The sequence below is a fragment of the Echinops telfairi genome, unplaced genomic scaffold (genome assembly GCF_000313985.2).
Source record: "Echinops telfairi isolate 266 unplaced genomic scaffold, ASM31398v2 ScPeMD7_6080;HRSCAF=6971, whole genome shotgun sequence".
In the NCBI taxonomy this organism is placed as follows: domain Eukaryota; kingdom Metazoa; phylum Chordata; class Mammalia; order Afrosoricida; family Tenrecidae; genus Echinops; species Echinops telfairi.
In genome coordinates, this window is record NW_022109980.1 from 3,852,782 (window position 1) to 3,871,434 (window position 18,653).

The 18,653-nt window shown below is 40.1% G+C and overlaps 1 protein-coding gene across 1 annotated transcript in view; it reads left to right on the top strand.

The window, feature by feature from the left end:
* The window catches only part of LOC101662600 (X-linked inhibitor of apoptosis), a 51,922-nt gene extending 40,549 nt beyond the window's left edge, over positions 1-11,373 (top strand). The window contains exons 6-7 of the mRNA XM_004713056.2: positions 3,995-4,192; positions 10,749-11,373. Of these exons, the coding sequence (XP_004713113.1) occupies positions 3,995-4,192; positions 10,749-10,942 (392 nt within the window). The 3' untranslated portion in view covers positions 10,943-11,373. The remainder of the gene's footprint in view (positions 1-3,994; positions 4,193-10,748) is intronic.
* Positions 11,374-18,653: the final 7,280 nt, after the last annotated feature.

An 18,653-nucleotide genomic window follows, 5' to 3' on the forward strand; every position in this document is an offset into this window, starting at 1 on the left:
ACCCCCAGTTGCTTTTCTTTCTGATTAGTCACCATTTAATTTCTTCACCACACTTTGATATAGCACCCATATCTTCCCTGTTTCCTTGATGAGGGTGCATATCGAGCAGGGCTATATCATAAGAATTAATTTTTCTAGGAACTGGAAACACAGGGAATCCAGGACAGATAAACCCCTCAGGACTAGTGATGAGAGTGGCAATGCCCGGAGGGTGGAGCGAAGGTGGGGTAGAAAGGGGGAACCGATTACAGGGATCTACATGTGACCTCGCTGGGAGACGGACAGCAGAAAGGTGGGTGAGGGAAGCCGTCTGACAGTGTAAGACATGTCAAAATAATAATTTATAGAATATCAAGGGTTCATGAGGGAGGGGGGAGCGGGGAGGGAGGGGGAAAATGAGCTGATACCAAGGGCTCAAGTGGAAAGCAAATGCTTTGAGAATGATGATGGCAACAAATGTTCAAAGGTGCTTGACACAATGGATGGATGGATGGATTGTGATAAGCGTTGTACGAGACCCCCCAAAAATGATTTTGAAAAAAGAATTAATTGTTCTTAGAGAAGAGATAGGATTAAGTGTAAACCCCAAATCCATCCCTAAATCTCTGTTTTCTTTCTGCTTCTGCTATGCCTTAGAGATGTCTTTGTTATCTCATAAGGTAGATAATCTTACTGGTGTTTTATTAATTTAGGTTTTTTTAATTAATGTTTTATTGACAATATGGTTCACATATCATGTACTTCCATAGTTCAGTCATGTTAATAAGTTGTGCAGTCATCCGTACAATCAATTTCAGAACATTTTTTCTGCTCTCTTGTATTTGATATTAGCTCCTCATGTCTCTCCAATACCCGCCACCCCTAGTCTGTGCTCCTAAGAAACCCCTAATCCATTTACTGTTTCTATAGCTTCACCCACCCTGATCTTCATGTACTGGAAAACATCCCCCCCCACCACCACCACCAAAAAAACCCCAACAATAATAACAAAATAAACCAGAAAAGCAAAAATCCAACCAAGAAAAAAGCAGAATATTAAAAACTAGAACATGTGTAAACTGGGTCAAAAGGAAGATCAAATGATCAGGTATCACATTTTAACCTAATTACATCTGCTATGATTGTGTTTACCATCTTCTCTGTCTGATAGCAGGGCTATTCACTTCCCTCAACTATGGTCAGAGGGCATTCATCAGAGGCTTTATCCATGTAGGGACTCTGTAAATGGATTTTGGCCTCTCACTGTCATCCATTGCCTCCTGCAAATTGAGTGTTCACAATTGGAGCTCTGATACCATTCCCTCCTTAGGATTGGGTTTTATTACATCATTTTGGGATCACACAGGCTGGTATGCTTCCATGTGAACTTGGTCGATGCCTCACTTAGATGGCTGCTTGTCTAAAGACAAGAAAATAACCTCCTTTTCAACATTTTAAAGAGGTCTTAGGCAGCAGATGTATCCATTTATCTTTGTCATTTGAACTCTTGATTGTTGACTCCATGATTATTGATTGAGGATCTAAGCAAGATGAAATCCTTGAAAGGTTTCATCTTTTCGCAACAAAGCCCTCATGGAAGAAGCACACCAGCCTGTGCGATCATGAAGTGTCAAAAGGATCAGGTATCAGGCATCATCAGAACAAAAAAATCTTATAGTGAATGATGAGGGGAGTGCAGAGTGGAGACCCAAAGCCCATTTGTAGGCCACTGGACATCCCCTTACAGAAGGGTCTCGGGGAGGAGATGAGCCAGTCAGGGTCTGATGTAGCAACGATGAAACATACAGCTTTCCTCTAGTTCCTAAATGTTTGCTCCTCCCCACTATCATGATCCCAATTCTACCTTACAAATCTGGCTAGACCAGAGGATGTACACTGGTACAGATAGGAACTGGAAACACAGGGAATCCAGGGCGGATGATCCTTTGAGGACCAGTGGTGTGAGTGGGAGGGTAGAGGGAGGGTTGGTTGGAAAGGGGAAACCGATTATAAAGATCTACATGTGACCTCCTCCCTGGGGGACGGACAACAGAGAAGTGGGTGAAGGGAGACATCGGACAGGGCAAGATATGACAAAATAATAATTTATAAATTATCAAGGGTTCATGAGGGAGAGGGGAACGGGAAGGGAGGATAAAAATGAGGAGCTGATGTCAGGGGCTTACGTGGAGAGCAAATGTTTTGAGAATGATGAGAGCAATGAATGTACAAATGTGCTTTACACAATTGATGTATGTATGGATTGTGATAAGAGTTGTATGAGCCCCTAATAAAACGATTAAAAAACGTTAGTCATGCAACATTCCTTTGGTCTGCTTGCACAGCTGCCTCATGATCTGTGTACAGATTCCTATACTTAGAATATCATTTATTTAGTATTTTTTTAAGTCAATTCTAACTCACAGATACCTTGTAGGACGGTAGAACTGTCATGTAGTAGTATCTTAACAGATTATAAAGCAAGAGAGTATTCAGCCTACTCATAAAAATGCTGGAGAATATCTGATTCGCTCTCTCTAACATGTTTGATAGGATTAAAGAGGACGGATTTTAGAAAGCATTTCTGGAAGGTGAGGGGGGCAGGGAAATGAGCTGATACCAAGGACTCAAGTAGAACGAAAATGCTGTGAAAAGGATGATGGCAACCTATGTACAAATGTGCTTAACACAATGAGTGTGTATGTGGATTGTGATAAGAGCTGTAAGAGCCCCCAATAAAATGATTTTTTTTAAAGAAAAAGAAAGCATTTCATCTAGTACATAATTTATAAAGCAACAGTGTCACTTTAAGGACGAGGGTACACCTGACCTAAGCCATGGCATTTTCAGTCGCCTTATATGCATGTGAAAGTTGGACAGAGAATCGGAAGGCTGAAGATTTGATGCATTTGAATTACAGTGTTGACAATGAATGTTGAATATACCGTGGACCTCCAGAAGAACAAACAAATCTGTCTTGGAAGAAGTCCAACCAGAATTCACTGACAGTAGATTCACCCATGTTGTCCGTGGTAGTAGTTCATTTTTATTGCTGTTTTGAGTTTAAAAACACCACAGTTTGTTTATTCATCTGCTTACCTGAGAGTGGACATTCAAATTGCTTCCAGTTTGAGTCTTTATGAATAACAGTTAGAAGTATTCTTGTGGATGTCTTTGGTGGGCAAAGACTCATTTTTCATACCTAAGGTTGGAACTGGTGAACCCCAGGGTGCCGGCTGGGGTGCTCTCAGCACTTCCTCACAGCTGTATGGCTGCTTTGGGTTTCATAAAAGTTAGCTTCCACTGACTTTCTTACCTAATCTGGTCTCCACCCCAGCCCACCCCCTGAGCTGCAGAAATTAGAGCCAGAGATAGGAAACATACATTCCAGATCACAGGCTGAGGCTTCCTTTTCTTTTCCATGAATTTTTTAAAAATTGGTAATGACTCCATAACCGCATTCACTCTAGGTTTTACAGCTGGCTAGGAAACATTCGGGAGTTTGGGATTCAACAGCGCTTTTCGTAACCAAGCGTGCACTGTTTCGTCACAACCCGTACAGCACTGTATTTCAAATAATTCCAAGTACTACAAAATACATTGTTGTGACTCCATAACTACCCTATAGACCTGTCCCATAGGGTTTCTAAGGCTGTAAATGTTAGGGAAGCAGCCTTCCACAACTTTCCCTTATCAAGGGGCCCAGGGGCTCAAACTGCCAAGGTTTCCATTGTCAGCCACGCACATAACTGCTGTGCCACCAGGGCTGCTGATGCAAAATGTAGACCAACTACATTTACAGTTGTAAGATTTTTCAAAAATGATCCTTCAGTACCTATATATTTGAAATACTTCCTCCCAAAGCACTTGTGGAGTGCTAATTTGTTTGGGTTTGTTGTTATTATTTTGTTTTTCCTTGCCACCAAACTTTTTCTATTTAGCTACATGTTGCTATTAGTCATACTGACCAAAGTCATCTAACTTTTGTTTGTTTCCTAAACAATTTTCATTTCAGATGACTCCATCTTTCAAAATCCTATGGTACAAGAAGCTATACGAATGGGATTCAGTTTCCAGGACATTAAGAAAACAATGGAAGAGAAAATCCAGACATCTGGGAACAACTACAAATCTCTTGAAGTTCTGGTTGCAGACCTAGTGAGTGCTCAGGACAGTGTGCAAGAGCAGTCAAGTCAGACCTCCTTGCAGAAAGGTATGCCAGGGTGTCTGTCAAAGACAAGAAAAATGTCACAGTAACTCATTAGGGAGGTTAGCTTTCATGGCTCTTTGGCCCATTTGGCTCCTCTCTTCTAACACCCCCCACACCCTTAAGGAGCTCTGGTATTGTAGTGGGTTATGAGCTGGGCTGCTAAGTGCTAGGTCAGCACTTTGAAACCCATGGCTAGCTGTTCTGCTGGAGAAAGAGGTGGCTTTCTGCTCCCATAAAGATTTACAGCCTTGGAAACCCACGGGGCCATTTCTCTGACTTTATAGGGGTGCTCTGAATCAGAATCCACTTGATAGCAATGGATTTCTGGGAACAAGAATGCTTTCAGACCCCATATGTGAGTAGATGAGAGCAGGATAGAGGAATTGCATTTAAGAATGTGTAAAGGAGCCCTGATGGCACAGTGGGTTACGTGTTGGAGCGCAGTTCAGCTCTATCAGGAGCTCTGCAGGAGAAAGAGGAGGCATTCTGCTCCCTTAAAGATGTATAGTCTAGCAACCCAGAGGGGCGGTTCTGCTCTGTCCTACAGGGTTGCTATGAGTTGGAATCGACTTAACAGCAGTGATTTTTTTTTAATGTATTTTATTTTATTTTTTATTTATTATTATTCAGCAGTGAATTTTTTCAAGAACTTTTTGTTATGAAAGATTTCACACATACACAAAAAATAAAAGCATGAGAGCCGTTATAATCTTTTAATTTGTTCTAATATTGTTCCAAGTAAAAGCCACATGTCCTTTCATTTTTCAAAAAGTGAATTTATGTTCTGTTTTTTAGACAAACGTGTAGCAGTGTATTGACTCAAAGTTGTATAGTTTGGCTTTGGAATACTCTGCAACTTTTGATATGTTGATATGAACATAAGGATCGTTGTACTAAGTATGACTTGACTAAACGACACCCTTCTATGGGAAATAAAAGATTTCCATACTTATTTGGCCTGCCACCTCCTTTTCAGAAAACAAAAAAATTACTCAGTGACTTCCTGGCAATTAAGAACTTCCATATTATAGCTTATAATCCAAGATAGGTATAAACTCTCTCGATACTATAAGGTCGATTCTGACTTATAGTGAACCTGTAAGACAGGATAGAATTGCCCCTGTGGGTTTTCAAAGGCTGTAACCCTCTATGGAAGTAGAAAGTCTCATCTTTCTCCCAAAGGATAAAGTATAGGTATCTGCTCTTTGCAGACTATCCGCCGAGGCACCTAATTTTACCATTAAAAATGTGCTGAAAAACTCGACTTATACTCAAGTATATACAGTAGCTTGATGTTTTCCTTTTAAAAAAAAGGAAAAAAAAATATCAATTGTTGTAAAAGATTCAGCAGAAAGTGTCTCTGAAGGATACATTCATTTAAAACCTAGAAAAACTCTTCTTATGTTGATTTTAAACCATTTCCTTGCTTATTGTACCAACTTATATCAAAATAGAAATATTGTGGCTTTGTCCCTGCCACTTAAAACTTAACTCTGGTTTAGTTAAGTTTGACAGTAAGGTGTTAGTTTCTAGACCTGAAGGTACTGTTTGCCACAAAAGGAGTTAGCAGACTGCAGTAGAAAGAAAACAAGGGGGAAATAAATAATAAATAAAAAGAAAAAGAAAACAAGGGATAGAACATTCAAGGAGAAGCCTTGACCCTTTCTAACAGGAGTGGCCGGACTGTTGTCCTCCCTGAGACTGTAAGCCAGGGTCATGTGAAAAGGAGGGCGTAAACAGATTGCAGCTCTCAGGGCCAAGATTAGAATTCATTAGCTGACTTCTGAAAACCTCCAACCAAACCCACTGCCACCATCTCTAGTCCCACTCAGCAACCCGTTCATAACTCGAAACCAAGCTCACTGCCATCAAGTTCAACATACAACCTACTGTGCTACCAGGGCTCGTATAATGAATGACCCTATAGGACAAAATTTAACTGCCCTAAAGGGGTTTCTAAGGCTATAAATCTTGAAGGAAGCAGGCTGCCACATCTTTCTCCTGCACAGCAGCTAAGGATTCAAACCACCAACCTTTTGGCTAGTAACCAAGCACCTTGGTCACTGCACCACTAGGGCTCCCAACCTTTCCTTCAACTCTCTGCTATCGAGTCAATTCTGACTCATAGGACAGGACCCAAAACCTCTTGGGGTTTTCAAGGGGTAAATCTTTATTGGAGCAGAGAGCCTCATCTTTCTCCTATCTAGTGCCTGGTAGGTTCAAACTTCTTACCTTGTAGTTAGCAGTCCAATGCATAATCCACTAGACAGACCACTAGGGCCCCTGACTTCTCCTTATTCTTACTACATTAAGAGGCAGCGGTTTGATGCAAGCTACTTCTAATGCTAGGGCTGCTGCCTGTGTCTCTTATCAAAGGCTGATGGGAAAGACTGGCACTAAGAAACTTTGTAATGCTGTACAAAATAGAGGGTGGGCCTACGGGACGGAAGCCCACTGCCCTCTGATCAATTCTGACTCCTGGAAAAAGAACTCTATTGTTACTTAACTGAGAAATCCCAGGTTCACTCCTAGCTTTTTGACCCCAGTGACTGTGTGACAGAATGCTCCAGTACATTGCCTTCTAAAATTAGTAGCAAATCATTCTTTTTCCTTTTTCAAATTGCACAGTGTGAGAGGAAGCCTTTCTTTGGTATATATGCAAAAGCACTTGTTTTGATCATTTGTGTGTAGTATTTATTGTGTGCAATATTTTAAAATCAAATAGTGCACATACATTTCTTAGTAGCCTATTTTTCCTCAAGGATCTTATCTGGTAGTAAAAGAAATGACATCTAGAAATCATTTAAGTGGGAAGGATGGAAAAAAGAGGAGCTGATACCAAGGGCTCAAATAGAAAGTAAATGTTTAGGAAATGATGATGGCAACATATGTACAAATCTGCTTGATACAATTGATGTATGGAATGTTATAAGAGCTGTGAGAGCCCCCAATAAAGTGATTTAAAAAAAAGATTTGTTCCTGTGCCAAGAGCCTCCTGAGCTAGAAGAGAACCTTGTAAAAAACAGAAGGGGAAAAGTGCCAGAGGCAAAGACACAGAACCCAGTAGTTACTCTTAAGGCTAAACCCCAACTCCCAGCAGCCCTGTAGGACAGCGAAGAACTACCCCACAGTTTCCAAGGTTGTCAATCTTTTCTTTAAATCCTTTTATTAGGAGCTCTTACACTGATATCATAGCATTCCATAGTTCATCACCTCAAGCAGTATTGTACAAGTGCTACCACATAGGTTTCAAAGCATTTTCTCTCTTCTTGAACTTGATATCAGCTCCCCTTGATCCCCTCCCACCCCCACCCTGTCCCCCAGAAACCCTTATTTGTTTTTTGCCATATCTTACACAATCCAATATATCCATTCACATAAAATTCTGCTTGTTCTATCCCATGGAGTGGGATTATACAATCATCAGTGCTAGCAGTTCCCCATTGTGTGCTCCCCACCCCAGGTTGTCAGTGTTGATAGGGAGCAAACTGATTCCTCTTTCTCCCATGCAGCAGCGGTTGGTTTCAAACCATTGACCTTTCAGTTGGCAGCTGAGCACCTAACCACTGTATTATCAGGGCTCTGACCTTAAGGATAGAGTCAAATAATTGCCAGAGGTCAACTGTTAGTGTGCTCAGTGCATCACCATCTCAAGTCAGTGAGAAAACTGAAGTACAATCGAGCTGTTGCCCAAGACCACTCAGGGAGTTGGGAATGAAAGTCAGATCACCTAACTTCTAGGCCAGGGGTCCTTTTTTAACTCCATACTTCCATTGTTTGATTGGGGTGGGAGTGGAGTGCGTACTTCATTTTGACTCTTTTGGGTGTTGATGCTTTTATATAATGGAAATCTGTTCATAAAACCATCTCATCCTTTCATGTAAATTGTTTCTTCTATCCCACAAATGTCTTTTCCCTGTCTGTATACCTAGACTCATTCTCTATCTGGCCCCTAGTCCCCTAAATCTATTTTGTGAACTCATCCTTCAAGGTCCAGAACAAGGTCACTTTCAGGTTTCCCCCAGTGCCCAGATCAGGGTTTTTAAATTATTTTCTGTTCTGTCCTGTAGACCAAATTTCTTGAGGACAGGTGCTTCATGTTCTTTTTTCTTTTCTTTTTTTCATGTTCTTATTTCTGATGCATTTTAGTGTCTGTGACTTGTTTGAGCCTATAATTTTGATTACGACCAGAAGGTTGCTTTCTAAGAAGAAAGGACTTAAATCATTCTTTCCTCCACCCCTATTTGGTGCCTCCTCTGCGAAGCACAAATCTGATCTTTTCTCTGCCCGGGGCCCTCAGGTTCAAAGCCAAACGCCTGTATATGACTTGCCAAACCTTTCATGATTGGGCTGCTGCTAACCTTCTGTAGCTGCATCTCCTGCTGTCTTCTCCTCAGTCTTTATACTCGGACTTCTCCAGTACACTTGCAGGCCAAGTGCCTCTCCCATTGGAACATGCTTCTGCTATTGCCTCCTCCTGGAACATAATTCTCTCTCTGCCCCTGCCTCCATGTTCCTCTCCCTCTCCTAACAACAACAACAAAACAGACCCACTGCCATCAAGTTCAGTCTGACTCATGACAACCTGAGAGAACAGGGTAGAATTTGCCCTGTGGGTTTCCAAGCTGTAACTCTATGGAAGTACAAAGCTTTGGTTTTTTGGTTTTTTAGCTTTGGCTTTTTCTCTCAGAGTGCTGGTGGTTTCGAACTGCTGGTCTTGTGGATTGCAGTCCAATGAGTAGCCACTAGGCCACCCGGGCTCCTCTATTTACCTTATTCCTATTTTAGGAGCCAGTCTAGGTATAATTGAGTTATTCCCTTTATATGAATGTGTGTGTATTACATACATGTATGTGCCTTCACTCTTCGTGTGTTCTTTGTAACACATTGTCCTTGCCTTGCCATCACACTGAATTATAATTTCCTGTTTACTTGCATTCCTTGTATATTAACTACTAGGACTTGGGGTCTATTCATGCGGAGGCTTCAGAAACTTTATGGGAAAGTTTAATTGGCTTTCAATTCCATTTTTCCATGTACTTTTTGAAGCCCCCTCATATTTTTGCTCATGGTTATATATTCCTAGTGCCTAGGACCTAGTAAAGTGTTCAGTAACAATGTGTTTGGGAAAAAAATAAGAAAAAACAATGTGTTGAGTAAAATTAACTCTTGTTCCCCATTCTTGGGTTCAGATTCATGCTCGCCGGGATGTTAAAAGGAATACCATGAAAAAAGGCACTCTAGTTACTAATTAATGAAATGCATTGTGAATTGCCAAGGGAAGACATATATTATACTGTACTTGATATAGCAGTGGTCCTAGATGCCTTTGTGCCTAACCCCAGAAATGTTAGATTCAGTGAATGGGGCCTAGGAATTGATTGTTCAAAATTGCCCCAATGATGCTGATATAAGGACAGATTGGGAAATCACCGATGTGCGATAGTTGCAAAGGTATAATGGAGTTAAAGTATGTAATGTGTTCATAATAGTAGTGCTTAGCACTGCTCTTCTGATGCTATGTTGCTATTGTTGTTGTTGTCAATTTAGCACTACTACCCCACCGACCACTTTTGTGGCATATTTGGGAACGTTTCACAATCTGTGGCTTAGAAAAGGTTTCATTAAACCTCAGTACCACTTAATATGCTGGTGGCACAGCAAGCACTAGCCCTAGCCCTGCCTTGTCATGATTTCACGGCTTGTCCTTTGAACTGAATTGCACATTTTTATCTAGATGCCCTTAAGCACCTCAAAAATATCCAACATCAGATTCTACCCCAAACCTGCTGCAGCTTTTCTATTTTCTATTGGTGTCATTAAAGAATGCCTGGTGGCACCAGGGGTTAAACCTTCAGGCTGCTATCTGGAAGGTCAGCGGTTTGAACCTGCCCGTCACTCCCTGGGAGGAAGATGAAGTAGCCTGCTTCTGTAAAGATTCACAGCCTCAGAAACCCACTGGACACCTCTACTCTGCACTAGGGGTTGGAATCAACTCGACCACAATGTCCATCGATAGCACCATCCCCTTTGCCAGGCTAGAAATTGTAAAATCAATTTAGTATCTCTTTCTGCCTCATCTCTTAATATCCAGTCAATCACCAAATCTTACTTGGCCCACATCTGACATGTCTCTCCAGTCCATCCCTACATTTCCATTTTAATATGACCATGTCCTTTCCATGGGCTACTTCCTTGGCCAAACCCTACACTACCATGCATAGCACACTGCTGATCGGGCTTAAATGGCGCTGCCCCCCATTGTTAACCCATGAGGCCTTACCCAACTAGAACTGAAGAGCATGTTCTCTGACCTGTCCCAGAGCACTCTTCATGCAACTTATAGCTCTTATCTATCACAGTGTACTTAGCTCTGCAGCTTGATCTGATGTTCCTCTCTCCTACAGTGTGAGCTGCTCACAGGCAGACACGAGTCACACTGTTATCTCCCAGCACTAGCTTTGGGCCTGGCACGTAGTTGGGGTTCGGTGAAAGTTTACATAAACTTTACAAGCTAACAAGCATCTAAAACTAGCGCCTTTCTTTTCTCTTCCTACAGATATTAGTACTGAAGAGCAGCTCAGACTCCTGCAAGAGGAGAAGCTTTGTAAAATCTGTATGGATAGAAATATTGCCATCGTTTTCATTCCTTGTGGGCATCTGGTCACCTGTAAACAATGTGCTGAAGCAGTTGACAAATGTCCCATGTGCTACACAGTCATTACTTTCAAGCAAAAAATTTTTATGTCTTAATCTAACTCCATATTATGCTTGAATGTATGATGTGAATTGACTTCAAGTAATCAGCATTGAATTCCATTAACATCTCCCTAAAGTTGACCACAAAATGTAAACTATAATGTTTTACTTGGCCATCTAAAATGTAAAGTTCTGAAATTTTCAGAAAATTAGCTATATTGTTTATACATTTTTTTTGTTGCTTTTTACTGTTAATTGAAATCCTAGGCTAAGAAGCATTGTATTATTATGATCACCGTGTGTATTTGTAGTGGACTGCCTTGATTTGAAAAAGTAAGTGAATTAATCAGCTGAACTTTTCATTCTTTGCAGGGAAGCTTAGCAAACAGAGCATACCCCGTAAACCTGGAGATTAAGTGTAATCTCACAAATCACATAACTTGTTTCATGTAGAAAAGGAATAAACTGTTCCACACTGTCAGAAATATAAAGATTCTTTTTAGATGTCTGTCTTTGCATTTTAGAATTGTGTTCGTTTTGTTTTAGAATTGTACGTGTGTATTTGTGCGACTAATTTAAAAGGGTGATTTTTGTCACTTGTAAAAAAGTATTCTGATAGAATTCCATCTAGCCTACGTGTCCTGACTAGGAAAGATGGCAAAGACATATAAAGTGTAAAGTGCACGTGGCAAAGCAGTATGTCTAGTCGGAGCCAAATAACGGTCTGTGTGTTTTGCGTATGTGTGGACCACAAGGTTTGGAAAGATATGCACCAAACTGGTAAATGTCCTTTCTCTGGAAGGGGTTGGGAGGTGGGTTCCAGAGTGGGGTGGGGTGGGATGGGGGTACCAGGGCCTTTCACTTTCTATTTTTTTCATTTTGTCCTGTTCTGAGTTTTTTATAACTGTGTATTAAGTTTATAATCAGAATGTTTAGAAAGTATTTTACTGATTTAAAGGCTTAGGCATGTTCAAACGCCTGCAAAACTACTTATTGCTCAGCTTAGATTTTGCTAATCCAAGAAGGCAAGGGCACTTAACCTTTTTGGTGCCAATGTGAAGTTTAAATATCCTTAACGATTCTCCTGCTGCCTGAATGAAAAAAAATATTGCTGAGTGGTAGTTTTCTCACAGGCAGACCATGTCTTCTTCTCTTGTTTCAAAATAAATATTTCTGATTTTATAAAATGAAATATAAACTATGTCTCAGATCTTCCAATTAATTAGTAAGGATTCATCCTTAATCCTTGCTAGTTTAAGCCTGCCTAAGTCACTTTACTAAAAGATCTTTGTTAACCCAGTATTTTAAACATCTGTCAGCATCTGTAGGTAAAGGTAGACGCATGTTTGTACACTGCTTGTAGTTCTAGTGGCAGCTTTCCATGTTGAGATTCTCTTTTTTGTCTTGTATCTAGATGTTTCATGTGAATTTTTACTATTAAGATGATTGTTTGAAGTATACATAGACAAAATGTCGTCTTTCCTCTCCCTAAATGTTTTGTTTTGTTGACTAGTAGTAGTGGTAGATCACTTTGCAAAGAAATTCTCTCCAGATCCTTGAAAACTCTTGGAAAGTGTAAAATACTGACAAGAAGAATATTTGTTTAATTATTTTTTAATATTTTTTAAACATTTGAGTAAGAGTTCATATGGGGTAAAAAAGGACATTTTAAAATGCTTCATCCACCTAGGGTTTATATTACATGATTCTCACAGTGACCTATTATAAAGGTAAAGTGAGGTGTTTTACTGCAGAGAAAAATTTAAGAAGGAAATTATATTGTCATTGTATGTTCTAAGAGAAAGAGTATTGTCCTGTTCTCTTAACCTGTTGATTACTACTTTAAGTTATAATCATTTAAGGCATTGCAAATTTAAATGAGAATTTTTTAAAGTTGCTTATGACTGCCCTGGTTGTATATTCCTGTGGAAATCCTCAGTTCTTTACCTTTGCTCTGTCTTCCACTGAGGTTTAGTTCTGGAAATATACTCATTCTGTTACATTTGACATGTAGTCTAAGCGCTAACTTTAAAAGCCAAGCTTTCTACAAGGGAGACAAATGTTAAAGCTTATAGTGTGTTTTTCTTTTTTCTTTTTTTTTTTTATAGTGTGTTTTTCAAGACACTTCACTTCTGCTCCAAGTCAGGTAGTTAGTTCAGTCTAGTTGCTTGCCACAGATAGAACATTTTAGCATAAGACTTTTCCTGTTCTGTGAGCTTCAGTTCATTAAAATGCTGCTTTTTAAAACTTGTAAGTTTGGAGTTAAGCGAGACACCCCCCCCCATGAGTTGTGAAATTAAATGCATGAAGCTGAGGTGGCTAACAAGTTTATTTTAAGAATTGTTTAGAAATGCTGTTGCTTCGGGTTCTTACAATCACTCAGCACACCTAACTTTTAATCAGAATTTTGAGACCAGTCTTTGTCTGCTTTTGTACTATTAAAATCTTTCCTATCTAATTGTATGAAATTGATCATTTTCAAGGGCAAAAATATAACCAAACCCAACTGTCTTTCCCTGAAAAAAAAAGGTACTTCTTGGTAACTACATGTAGACATTCTTTTTCTGTATAAAGTTGACTAGGTTTTCAGTCACCACTTTTTAAAATATATTTCAGTCTTGTGAAGATTCTCTTTGTTTAGTAATGAGTAATTATGATAATATAGAGTGCTTATCCAAAGCCTTGTCTTAATTTTTAGGAAATACTTTTATTTGTGTTTATGAAGTAAATCCCAACTTCTTTAATAGCTTTGTGTTGCATTTACTACTAGGGTCGTGTTTTTGTCCTCATTTGGTTAGGGGCTGACATGGGGTCTAGGGAGGGTAAATGTATATAATGTGAGGTCATCCTGTACATTTGATTTTTATTGCTTTGTTGTCCTATGACTTAAGCTTGGATGATTGTTTCACCCTGTTTGCATTTTGCATTTTGAACTCTGAACAGAGACAACCACTCTGGCATTAGTTGCATAGATTGTACCCTTGAGACCCAAACCGCTGTTTTGTACCTGAATACCCAGGCGTTGAATGGGTGAAGGGAGTGGAAAGGATGGGAGAAATGGGATTGGTTGTGTATAATTTCTAGTAGAAAAATATGAAAATGGGAGGGAATATTTGACAGATGTAGTCCCTTTTAGTCAAAGTTGCTTTAAAGGAAAAATGGAAAAAAAAGATAGCCATTTCTTCAGTTAATGAGAGTTGGAGCAAACCATATATGTAGAACACCTGGGTGCTTGGCAGTGTCTGCTCTCTGCCTGCCTAGTGCTTTGTAGCCTCCATGGATCTGCCTTGACCTGGACATTTGAGCTGAAACTTAGAGAAGGAAGTTGTACATAATTCTTGAGCTAAAAGCTAGAAGAAATGCACAATCACTCTTTAAGGGGATCTTTGTCATCTTCTTTCCCCCCCATGTGTCTCTTTATGTAAATTACAGTATATATGTAAGCAGCGTCCCTGAACATTTGTACATTTCTGTTTTGATTGGGGAGGAAATGTACACTTATCAAATTATTTGAGTTTTTGTGATAAAAAGTTGTTTGGTTTGTTCCTACCGTAATGATCAGTTTCAGTTTCAATGTCATACACTCAGCACAATGTAAGTTTCATTTGCGGTGTACTAGGATGGTAGAGTTTCAGGGCGAGAAGTGACCTTACAGAGTAGCTAATTTATCACCCTCACTTTACAGGTCAAGCAACTGAGGCTAAGAACTAGTTAGTAGCTAGTTAGTGGCAGGACCAGTGGAACATAATTGAAGGTGAAAATTCACTAAACTACCTCTCTTGGGAGGTCTCAAAATTTTCATTTCAATTAGTTCTATTCCTACAACTTTCACTGCATAGTAAATGATGCTTTATGATGACTACCACAGGACATTCTTAAATATTTATATCTTCCCATCGTACAATACTACATTAATGTTTGGGTGGTAAGAGCCTGTTTTGAAATCTTACATCTTCAGAGATGCATACACTTGTTTTGGCATTTACTGCATTCTTATATATCATTAATGGGTGTTTTAAGTTACGCTCTAAGTATTATATTGTTAACAAATTTGCATTTTTATTTGATGTAGCACAGACTTTAACGTCATTTCTGTTAGAAGATTTTGTGTTTACCTCTGTACCGGTATACTGTATCTAACCTGGCCGAATGACTGATTTTTCTGTTGTGGTGGTAATATTGTGAATAATCACGTGGAATGTTTTAAGATAGAGTATACTATATTGTCAATAGGATTCTATGACTTTTTTTAATTTAGTAGAAACCTTTCTATCAGTATGGAAAACGAAGAAAATTGCTTTCCACTCTATAATCTAGCAGTCATCATAGATGAAAGCTTATTTTTCTCTGAATAAAACTCATTCAATAAACTACTATTCTGTAAAACGATCTGACCTTTGTATTTGTTTCAGTTTCTCAGGAAAAAACTAATCTTCTAAAAAGAGTAAAATGTAACTCCTCCTAAATATATCTTAGGTCATGAGGCCAGGCTGAAGGGTACATATCTGGTTTGGTCAGGCTCTTTTATTTTAAAAAAAAAGGTTTGCTTTCATGTTAATTTATGGGATTCTATAAATGTATGAAAAGTCCATTAAAGATATGAACAATCTTTTCACAAGATTGACTTCTGAGCACTAGGGTTACAGACCCTCCAGTCCAGTCCAGTCCTGTGCCATCCTCATCATATTTGTATTTGAGCCCGTGGGTAGCCACGGTGTCATTTCATGTCATTGAGGGTCTTACTCCTGTTCACTGACCCCCTGCTTTACCAAACAGGATATCCTTTTACAGTGAGAGCCCCGAGTCCATTTTTGAGTCTCCGCACAGATTCAGCCTCCATTGAGCTCTTCCTGACTATTGACGAGCACTGTGAAAAACTTTGGCCCTCAGGCAAAGTGTGTTTGAAAGCATATCGCTTCCACTCCACTAGCCACCCGAGGGAAGGTCAGCTTTACTTACCCTCAGAGACTTGGTAGGTGTCCCTTGATGGCAATTGGGGTACTAGTGGTGGTGGTGGCATAGTGAGTTACTTCTTGTGCTGCTAACCAGAAAGTCAGCAGTTTGAAACCAGAAGCTACTCCACAGAAGAAAGGTAGAGCTTTCTACTCCCATCCACAGGGGCCCTGCCTTTAGGGTCGCTATGAGTCAGAATTGAATCAGTGGCAGCAAGTGAGGGTCACATAGTCAATGACTGCCATGGTCAGAGGGCCCCCGAACCAATCTTGTTTTTCTAATCTGCAGTAATGTGTGTGTCTCGATCAATCGTGAGGCTTCCCATCTCTATAGTCCCGGTGTAACTGAAGAATTGAGCTGCCCTTCTGTGGGATACAGAAAGATTCTCCCAAGTTGTCTCCTCCAAATATATGCCAAACCTAGCCGCTTGTTAACACATGGTGAATGACTTTACACTTGGAGGTCAATGAAAGTAGGTCAGAGGTTATTATTTTTAAGGGTTATCAATCATCTAGAGTATGTCCCACCCTAAGTAATGGCCCACTCCCTTCTATAAGGATAGTAGTAGATTGTTTCCCTGAAGGAGAGCCTAAGGAGATCAAGGGTGACCAAGGTTAGGTCACCATCGTGAATATAGGGTCCACCCTTCTTGTCACATGTATACGCCTAGTCCCTTCCCCTTCCTATTACGTGTATACTCCTAGCTCATCCCCTTCCTGTCATGCTTGTGCCTATGTGTCTGACTCATTGTACCCTCCTATCCTATTTCTCTATGACTATTAGAATCTTTATATGTAGTTTAACTGTACAATTGTGCTTACTGACCCTGTGATTAGTTGTGGGGAGCTGGCTTCCCCCACACGCATCATGATATTGGAAGTTTCCTCTATTCGCCATGTCCTACTTAAATGGCTGAGTTCCTTTGACTCCTTGGACACCATTATGGCCTTGTGCTAACGGACTCCATTGTCTGGATGATTTGGTTTTGGCCTTTTTTAAGACTTAACAAGTAGATCTCTGTATTTGAATATGAGGTATCTTTTATCGCTAGAACACTGTTTGTCCCAAGAGGTGGTATAATCACTATAAGAAAGCTTGAACACAACAAAAAAAGAAAGCTTGAACAAATGAGCTAAGAACCAAGGAAGAACATGAGTCCGTAGAGGCCTAGATAGCTGCAGAAGCTGTAAGCAATATGGTGGGATAAAGTGTGGGACAGTTGAGCAGAAAGAAATTTAGAAGCAGGCATTTCAAGTGGTTATACCCTCTATCCCTTCCTACCCATTATTACCCACTGCAGTGGAGTTGATTCTGCCTCAGTGATTCTGTAGAACGGCCCCCATAGGATTACCAAGGCTAAAAACATTACAGAAGCGGACTGCCACATCATTCTCTGTGGAGGGATTGGTGAATTTAAACCTTTGTTAATAGCTGAGTGCTTTAAGCACTGTGCCACTAGAGCTCATTCCTACCCACAACCCCGAACTTCAAACTCAACTGCCATTCAGTTGATGCAGATTCATGTGACTACATAGGGTTTCTGACACTAAATCTTTATGGAAGCAGAAAGCCTCATCTTTCTCCTGTGGAGCATTTATGGATTTGAACTGGCGATCTTGTAGTTCACAGCCCAATGCCTAACCCACAGTACTATTAAATTGGAAAGTCAGTAAACTGAGAGTTGTATTTCTAGTCTATGTGGTGTCTGATTATCCAGACAATGTTAGGACCCCAGTTATCAGAGAGAACATAAGAACCTTGCCTTAGATGTAGTCCAAATTTCTTCTATCAGGTTAGCTACATTTTCATTCTTTTAAAAAAAATCATTTTATTGGGGGCTCATACAACTCTTTATCATGATCAATCCATCCATCCATTGTGTCAAGCACATTTGTACATTTGTAGCCATCATCATTCTCAAAACATTTGCTTTCTACTTGAGCTCTTGGTATCAGCTCATTTTCCCCTCCCTCCCCTCTCTCCCCTCCCTCGGGAACATTTGATAATTTATAAATTATTATTATTTTGTCATATCTTACACTGTCCGATATCTCCCTTAACCCACTTTTCTGTTGTACGTCCCCCAGGGAGGAGGTTATATGTAGATCCTTGTAATTGGTTCCCCCTTTCTACCCCACCTTCCCTCCACCCTCCCGGTATCAGTATCGCTACTCTCACTACTCGCCCTGAAGGGATCATCCATCCTGGATTCCCTGTGTTTTCAGGTACCAGTGTACATCCTCTGGTCTAACCGGATTTGTAAGGTAGAATTGGGATCATGATAGTGGGGGGGGGGGGTGCAGGAAGCATTTAAGAACTAGAGGAAAGTTGTATGTCTCATGGTTGCTACACTGCACCCTGACTGGTTCGTCTCCTCCCTGCAACACTTCTGTAAGGGGATGGATGGTAAGGGGATGTCCAGTTGCCTACAGATGGGCTTTGTGTCTCCACCCCACACACACCCTCATTCACAATGATATGATTTTTTGTTTTTTGATGCCTGATGCCTGATCCTTTCGACAGCTCGCGATCATTTTCAATTAATATTTACACAAAGGGTGTGAATATTCGAATCTTTCTATCATGGAAAGTTTCTAACCCAAGAATAGCAAGAAAAGTATAATAAACTATGATAATAATTAGCAACAGCTCACTAATCTTTTATCGAGGACTTTTTTCTTCTTTGCATATATATACTTTTATTGGGGGCTTTTACATCTCATCACAATCCATATATTCATCCAATGTGTCGAGCACATTTGCACATATGCTGCCATCATCATTTTCAAAGCATTCTCTTCCCACTTGAGCC